This window comes from Nelumbo nucifera, chromosome 4, assembly GCF_055504915.1.
Source record: "Nelumbo nucifera cultivar China Antique chromosome 4, China Antique-T2T, whole genome shotgun sequence".
NCBI classification, from domain to species: domain Eukaryota; kingdom Viridiplantae; phylum Streptophyta; class Magnoliopsida; order Proteales; family Nelumbonaceae; genus Nelumbo; species Nelumbo nucifera.
This window is the reverse complement of record NC_142652.1, coordinates 18,926,577-18,934,937: the sequence shown is the minus strand read 5'-3', so window position 1 is coordinate 18,934,937 and position 8,361 is coordinate 18,926,577. Positions and strand designations below refer to the sequence as shown.

The 8,361-nt window shown below is 37.6% G+C and overlaps 1 protein-coding gene across 6 annotated transcripts; it reads left to right on the top strand.

Annotated features, from left to right (window-relative positions):
* LOC104598039 (putative WRKY transcription factor 4) lies at window positions 1-7,560 on the top strand. Of its 6 annotated transcripts, XR_016085773.1 has the most exons (6): window positions 1-685; window positions 2,003-2,727; window positions 2,815-2,973; window positions 5,762-5,856; window positions 6,563-6,840; window positions 7,192-7,560. XR_016085773.1 is itself a non-coding variant. In XM_019197913.2 (5 exons), exons 1-5 carry the CDS (start codon window positions 248-250, stop codon window positions 7,206-7,208), a joined length of 1,434 nt encoding a protein of 477 aa, XP_019053458.1. In that variant the 5' UTR covers window positions 1-247; the 3' UTR covers window positions 7,209-7,555. The 6 variants fall into 6 exon arrangements, 5 of the variants coding, with proteins under 5 accessions (XP_019053458.1, XP_088760165.1, XP_088760166.1 ...); XM_019197913.2 differs by lacking the exon at window positions 6,563-6,840 and having other exon boundaries at window positions 7,192-7,555; XM_088904039.1 differs by lacking the exon at window positions 7,192-7,560 and having other exon boundaries at window positions 6,563-7,143.
* Window positions 7,561-8,361: the final 801 nt, after the last annotated feature.

Genomic DNA, 8,361 nt, shown 5'->3' with positions numbered 1-8,361 from the left:
AAAATAAGAATGAGAAATGAATGTCTTCGTCGTCTCCGTGCGTGGACTTTTCACAGATTTCTAGATCCACAGCAGAGGAGTTAAACGAAGAAAAAGAGAACAGAGAGGGAAAACCTAAGAAGATTTTCTCTGCAACTCTTCTGAGAAGAAAAGGATAAAACAACTTCACGAAAAGAAGAGAAGCCTCCCATTAATAATGGTAAATCTCGTATAACTGCGCGGTGCAGACTCCATACAATCATCATCGATGGCTGAAAATGATAGGTCTCAAAGACCAGCTGCTCCCCCTCGCCCCACGATTGCTCTCCCTTCTCGCTCCTCGGTCGAGAGTCTCTTCACTGGCGGAGCTGGCACCAGCCCCGGTCCTATGACGCTCGTCAATAATTTCTTCTCTGAAAACGATCCTGAGTCTGACTGTCGGTCTTTCTCGCAGCTTCTCGCTGGGGCCATGGCTTCGCCAGTTTCTGTTGCCGGTATGAGACCCAACTTTTTCACGGATAATTCAACCCAGGAGTCCTCCAAGCAGAAGGATTCAGGGGATGGAGGTGAAAAGGATTTCTGTCTTAAGCCCCAACGACCGTTGAATTTGGTGATTGCCCAATCCCCTCTGCCTATGTTTACGATTCCGCCTGGTTTAAGCCCTGCTACCTTGCTTGATTCACCGGGATTCTTTTCACCTGGTCAGGTAATTGACATGAATATGATGTCATACTAAGCATGTTGTTATTTCTGTTTCCCGTTCTTCAGAGCGTTCGTGTAAGTCTGTTGCTACTGAAGGAGACTTTGACGTTTATTGGCTTTGAAATGCGAAACTTTAGATGTCGGATGTGCTTTATTTGACCGATGTTGTCGGGCCACAGTAAACGGAGGCTGAGACCAACAGCAACATCCTCTTACTCTTTATTTGAGGGAATATAGAACTGTTCTAGGATTAAATCCTGCTTTGGAATAGTCAATATGTTTACTTCGTTTGTATTTGATGTCGTGGATAACATGGGTCCGACTTCGGAGGTTGGGTTTCAAGTCGGATGACATGCCTATGCCAAAACTTGGAATGAATTTTATTTTAATGCTTGAACATTTGTCTGGGCAAGAGTTTTCTTTAGAACCTAGTTTTGGTTCTGTCCAGCGTTTCTCCAATGGGTAAGGGATAAATTAGCTTCTCTGTTATCGGTGGTGTGGAGCTTTGTTCTGCTGTTGCAGCAGAGTGAAGATTGTGAACAAAACCAAGTAATTGCTTTCATTTGCATTCATTAAAGGAAAATTTACCCTGTTCAATGGTCTTACCTGGTAGCTTGACCTGTTGGTTGGGGAATTGATGTAAAGTGGTGAGAGTCATTATTCTCATTATCTATACAGTTAACTTGTTGGAGTCATGTATATTTGATCACTTTTAACTTGACTTTTGAAGTTTCTTTTCCTGGACTGAGTTTTGTATGTCAATACTTTTCCCTATTTATCTAAAAAAAACCCCTGAAAGCATATGATAATGATGGGAACTCTTTTGCACTGTCCTGCCACCAATTCATTGATCTGGACTAGCAATTCAGTGTGTTCCATCTTGGATGGGCTATGTTTAGGGGAAATGTCATTTGAAAATGCTTATCACTCGATGCATTGACCTTCTTTCTGATTGTTACATTTACTTCTGTTTTTTCTTCCTTCTGAACCCACATTAAGCTTTAGTTTGTCATTGTAAACTTTAATTGAAATGGCTATATTTGGCTCAAGAAAGAGGTAGTCTTTTGATTGAACAGTCTAAATTTATGCACGGAGGCATCAAATGTACTGTATGGGTGAAGGCAACTTTCATCATGATTGTTGCTGGCACCATATTGTAGTTCCTCCTTTATTAACACCAAATTACTACACGAAATCCGTCCCATGTTTTGATGCTTCTAGGGACCCTTCATATTCCCTTAATACCAAAATACTTTATGGAAAGCAATATTTGGTGACTTGTATCAGGCATTTATTTCTATGGTTTGTTGATTGTGTGCAGGGTCCCTTTGGAATGTCTCACCAGCAGGCCCTGGCACAAGTCACTGCACAGGCTGCTCAATCCCAGTCTTATATGCCTATCCAAGGTGAATATCCTTCTTCGGTCTTAGTACCTCCTACAACTTCACTAGTGCAACATGTGCCCTTTAGTATCAATGGACCTTCACACCAACATATCCCACCATCAACATCAGACTCTAAAGGCACCATCGTGGAATCATCAGAGTTCTCCAATTCTGAACAGAGGTCACAACCTGCCTCCAGTGCTGTTGAAAAGCCTGCTGATGATGGCTACAATTGGCGGAAATATGGGCAGAAGCAGGTGAAAGGAAGTGAGTTTCCTCGAAGCTATTACAAATGCACCCACTCCAATTGTCCTGTCAAGAAAAAGGTTGAGCGTTCTCCTGATGGTCAGGTTACTGAGATCATCTATAAGGGCCAGCACAACCATCCACAACCTCAACCCAATAAGCGTGCAAAAGAAAGTGGGAATTCTAATGCAAGCTTAAGTTTGCAAGGGAAACCTGAATTTGGTTCACGGGTTCAGTCTGGGAATTTGAATGGGCCAAATGAAAATATTACCTCCTCTTCACTTTATAGGAAGGAACAGGAATCTAGCCAAGCAACGCCTGAGCAACTATCTGGTTCAAGTGATGGTGAGGAAGTGGGTGATGCTGAAACAAGAGTGGATGAAGGAGATGATGACGAACCTGATTCAAAGAGAAGGCATGTTTTACACTTAATAACCTCTCCAGACTTAGAGGTTCTTTAGCTTTTTTTGTGTCCTAACATGGCCTTGTTCTTAATGATCAGGCACATAGAAGCCAAAGTTTCTGAACCTGCTTCTTCACATAGAACAGTCACAGAACCTAGGATCATTGTGCAGACAACAAGTGAAGTTGACCTTTTGGATGATGGATATAGGTGGCGCAAATATGGTCAGAAAGTGGTCAAAGGGAATCCTTATCCAAGGTTGTAACTTTGTTCCAATTCATGCTAATGGTATACATTTACTGTGACACAGTGGTTTAAATTTATTCTGTGATACATGTGCACACTAGCGGTTGTGTCATCCAAGTTGATTGTAGATGTCTTCTTATACTTTCTCCTGGTACAACATGGTAGTAAATTGAACCCAGGTTAAGATAATTCAAGTACATTGGTGATTTTTAACTAATTCATTTCACTGATTTTGTTCTTTTATAAGTAGCTAATTGATTTCACTGATGTAGCTAAAAAATCCTCTCTGACTAATCAAGAGTTATTTAATTTGTTTTTGATAAAAAGGTATGTGCTAGTCATGTTTTTTTCTTCTTCTCTTAGTTTTATTGAATGCTATTTAGATACTTGTGTTGATTTAGATCCTCTGATTACTTTGGTTCTGTGAGACCAAGCCATCATTTCTATCTTGAACTTAAGAAATTAAAATGTTGGGAATTAAGGTTAAAGGGAATTTTCAATTGTTATTTAATGCTACAAGGTTTCTTGCGAGAGCTCTCATATTCTCTCTATGCTGGCCCAAGGACAGTTTGGGTTTTACTTCAGTTGCTTCTGGGGAGGGGCCACTCTTTGGTGCAATGGTAAAATGTTTGGCTGGTAATCATGAGAGATTGAGAATGTTGGTTCAAGTCTAAGAGCAGTATAATGAACCCAAGTGGAAGCAACTGCCAAGAGTCTTCAACCTCTCTTAACAATTATTTTCTGCCTCACCTACTATTCCCTCTTGGTTGCGTCAAATGTCTTCTCATGCCCAGTTCTGATACCTTTGCATCTTCACATTTTAACCACGTGTTGGAGCTCTGAATATATGTTACTGACACATGGAGGTTTACCATGAGAATCATTTCCTTGTTCTGATTCTGTAAATCTCACTTCCCTCACCAACCTTTTCGACCATGACTTTGTTCTGTAAAGCAATGTTCTGAAAATCATAGAAAAATAATAAGAACATTTTCTGTTTGTTTAGAAATCTATAAAAAAAAATTAAATAATTGAGTATATATAGAAAAATAATGCCAATCCCATATGGTTGGGACAAGGCTTAGTTGAGTTGTATATAGAAAGATGATTTGAAGCCATTTTAATCCATATCTACCATATCATATATGTACTTAATACAAAAGAGTTCACTACATGTACAGTAGAAGCATGAGATGATTAAATAAGTTTGACTGGAAAGTCAATTAACCCACAAATAATGGCTCTTTAACCTATCTAAATAAGTCTTATTCTAGTGAGGTTTTTAAAACAAGCCCCTTTGAAAGTTTCCTGTTATTTATCAAAAAAAAAAAAAAACCTAAAATAAGCAAATGAACAAAAAAGTAGAGAACTAGGTCTCAAGTTAATTGGTTCAAATCATTGAATCATGTAAATGGTAAGACTCATGAATTAAATTGTAAGATTCAAATAATGATCATAAGATTTTTCTATGTAAAGGACTTAGATATAAGGTTTGAATTGAAATTAGGGATGCAAGTTGTGTTGGGTTGACGTCAATCCTGACCCAACCCAAGTTGTTGAACCCTCAACCCTAGCCCTAAACCCATGCCAACCCTGACTTTTTTTTGGGTTGGATTGGAATCGTGTTGGCCTGGTTTCTTCACTTCATCTTGCTAAAATATTCTTATTTAACTTAGATTAATGGATAAAGGTTCTTTGATTTTAGCATTATTATATGTACAAGGGCAAAAGGGGGCCATTACTTGTGTAACCTGGCCCAAGTTGCATCTCTAACCAAAAAACCCTTGGAATTCATGATTCAAATTGTGAATCATATTGTAATAGTAAGATTTTGACAGCTTTTCCACAAAGTGTTAACTTTGGTTTATGGTGATTTCTCCCATATGGTATAGAGCAACCTCACAATTGTGTTAGGTTAATGTATTATTCAAATCTCCATTCTCCTCTCTGTTCTTGTGAATCTCAAAATTCGTGTTTTTTGATCATTTTTCCAATTTTTGCATTATATAAACCTGTTAGTATCTGCATAAATTTCTCTCTTCCCCCATTATTCCCTTCTATGTGATGAGGGCTCTGTCCTAAATTTGATGTGGTGGGTGTGGAAATTGCAAATAAATGTGGATGCACATCCAGTGGTCCAGTCACATGCTTGGGAAAAATCTTTAATTTGCCTTCTCTATCTGTTTCGATTCAGGCATAGCCAGTTATATATTAGTTGCCCTACATGTATCCTCATATTTTCATTTAGAGTGGGAATATGTGTCAGGTCTTCCTGGGCACAATACTTGTTATCTGGTATCTGTGTTCAATGTCTGTATGTGTATATGCCTAGATTTAATCTATCTGTTGTCTTTGATATTTTCTTCCATCATCTTTCCCTTGGTGATTTGTTGGTAATAATAGCCAAGGTTGATTGCCTATGCTTCAATTTCATGATTACGTCAGGTTCTTCTTTTCTTATTTATTTATTTCTTCTTTCACTTGGTGAAGTATCAACTTTTATTTTAGAGTAGTTTTCCTGTATGTGATGACAAAGGCATTATATTTTTAATATTATATATAATACGACTAATCTATAAAATGTGTGACAACTCTGAGCTTGTTGTAATTTCTCAGTACCTCAAGAAAGACTTCATTAAAAGTGCTGGTTATTTCATTGGGTGGAGGTTTTCTTTCCCATCCGTTGTACTTTTCAGAGGTTCATTTTGCTTATTTGAATTGAAGTGACAGTAGTATGTTGTGTGAAATTTATTTCTTTTCCATAAATCAAGATACTGATTCATGTCACTACTATCAACAGGAGCTACTATAAATGCACAAATGCTGGATGTAATGTTCGCAAGCATGTGGAGAGGGCTTCAACGGACCCAAAAGCAGTCATAACTACATATGAGGGTAAACACAATCATGATGTACCAACAGCTAGGAACAACAGTCATAACACAGCCAACAGTAATATGGCACAGATAAAACCTCAGGCTGCAGTAGCTGAAAAGAACAGCTTACTTGCAAATTCTGATATCAGGAATCAAGATCAACAGCTTGTAGCACTTCTACGGTTAAAAGAAGAGAAAATAACTTAATTTCTTTGTGTCATGCCATAGACGACTGAAAATTTGTAGCAAACCAGGTGCAAGCTGTAACTTTTCTTTGTTGAAACCTGAGCATCATGAACACAAGGTTACAACTTACAAACTTGTGTGCCTGCTAAAGGGAAAAAAATAGGGAAGGAAGAAACACGAAACAAAGAAAAAGAAAGAAGTCACTTTAAGCTGGTTGAATAAATCTTTGAGGATTAGGCTCTAATTGCTGCAGCCTGTAGACTATTTAGTTGGACATTGCTGATGATTGAGCATTAAATGTTGCAGCCTGTAAACTAATTTATTGGGTCATATTGTTGTATTTTATGATCTTATATGTGTTTCCAACATCAGTGGTCGTTCTGTTCTTCTGTACATTCTTTTGTACATGAGAATTCAAAGGTGATGTTTTTGGGTGTTGTTTCTTTCATACCTACTTAATTCATCTGCTATCTAAGGTAATTCAATGCTGAAGGCTGCACAACTACTATATTGATGTGAAAATAGGTGCTTTTGTTTAGGTGTGGTATCATATTTTGGACGGCCCTCTGCTGTCGTGTCCTGATATGTCAATTCAATTGTTCCTGTTGTGTGACTGTGTCTTTACTTGGATGGTCCTTATATTTGGGGAATGTGGATAACCGAAGAAAACAATCTCCTTTGATCCGTTTGTCACCAAAAATATCACTCATCCGGTGAAGAGCTCCGTTTACAACTTGCAAGCACCATGCATCCAATGGTTGGAAACTCGGGTGATTGAGCTGTTTTTCCCTTGTCCTCCCATCTGCCAACGACGTAGGTAGGTTTTGAAGAGACGTATGCCAAACATTATCTCTAGAGATAGATTCTTAGTGCTTTTTTTTAGTCCTTTTTGCTTGATTCTTTTCCTCAAATGTCATAGAAATAGATAGCCCCTTCTCTTCCATGTCCATGTCCATGTCGCTATCTTTCTCTTTCCTTCGTTTGCGCGAGCCGTAAAGAGTGAAGAAAGCTGAAAATGAAACAGCTTTATATTGCATGAACTATACCCCCGAAAACTTAACATTAACTTTGCTAGTCTTTCATAATACTTATGATAATAAATAACAGTTAAATGTTTCAAGCGCTGATGATACTGATTTTATTCCTATGTGGTCACCTTCGTCTCTAGGATTAAGTGAATGTTGATGGTGACACCTTCAAACTCCAAGGCTGGAATTGGGATCATTCTCTGCGACTCCTGGGGTCAAGTTCATCTTCGCAAGAGCATCTCCATTAGCTCCTTACAAATTGAAGGCGACACTCAGACGACATGCAAACATACCTACCCATAAAGTTAGCAAAACATGCTCTATCTCTTACTAATCTCACGACTTGGTCTTCATGCCCAACTTCTTTAGATCCTTTTATTTCCTCTGATATGTATGACTGAAACAAACCTATAGCAAAACATGCTGTATCTCTTACTAATCTCACGACTTGGTCTTCTTGCCCAATTTTTTTAGAGCCTTTTATTTCCTCTGATATGTAGGACTGAAACTAAGTTATCTCTCATTTAATGCAATTTTGCATTTCAAAAAAAAAAGTCTTTCATAATAAATCAATATAGGCCTTTTTATTGTTCATTCTACTTCAGAATTCAGAAATTAATTCTCCAAATGTATTTATCCTCACCCCTCACCTGAACTGTACAATGGCATTATGAATTCTGAGGTGGACAGAACTCAAATTACCCCATCAATATAAATATATGCCATATTTAACATGATCGATTGAAACTTTCAAAGAAATTCATTTAAAATTAAAATTACATTTGGATTTGGATGGTTTCCTTATCTGGGTCTCTCGGAATGTGGGCGATAGTGCTAAGTTTCGTTTCCAAATTAAACATGGACTGGCAAATCTATCATATTCTACAATTCTTTTTTTGACGAGATTTCTTCTAGAAGTTAAAAAGTTAAAACTAATAAGTAACACAATCAGATCATGTAGTAAAAAAGTTAAAACTAATAAGTAAAAATAAAATAAAACAAGACTAAAACCTTAATTAATTACGCAACAAATTTTTAATTTAATTTTCAAACAAGACATAACCGATTGGTGGTGTATAACATTTGTTTTGCATGTATCGGATTTTGATTTTTTTTCCCCACTTCCTAGAGCTGCCACTTTATTTACCCTTTTTGAGTCCCCGGCAAGTGGGCTTATATTGAAGATTTGCTAGAATTTGAATGGACTCGATCAATGTTGTATAAATTCTTCAAATTGGATAACCCCGACCCCCTGACATGCCTTACTACTTGCAATCATTTAAGTCAATTTTGCCACTTGCCAATAATCA

Bases quoted from the DNA above. Each gene is read 5' to 3' on its own strand.
- LOC104598039 (XM_010259913.3), top strand. From the start codon at position 248: ATGGCTGAAAATGATAGGTCTCAAAGACCAGCTGCTCCCCCTCGCCCC. The intron at 686-2,002 runs GTAATTGACATG...GATTGTGTGCAG, and splicing joins GATTCTTTTCACCTGGTCAG to GGTCCCTTTGGAATGTCTCA. The intron at 2,728-2,814 runs GCATGTTTTACA...CTTAATGATCAG, and splicing joins GAACCTGATTCAAAGAGAAG to GCACATAGAAGCCAAAGTTT.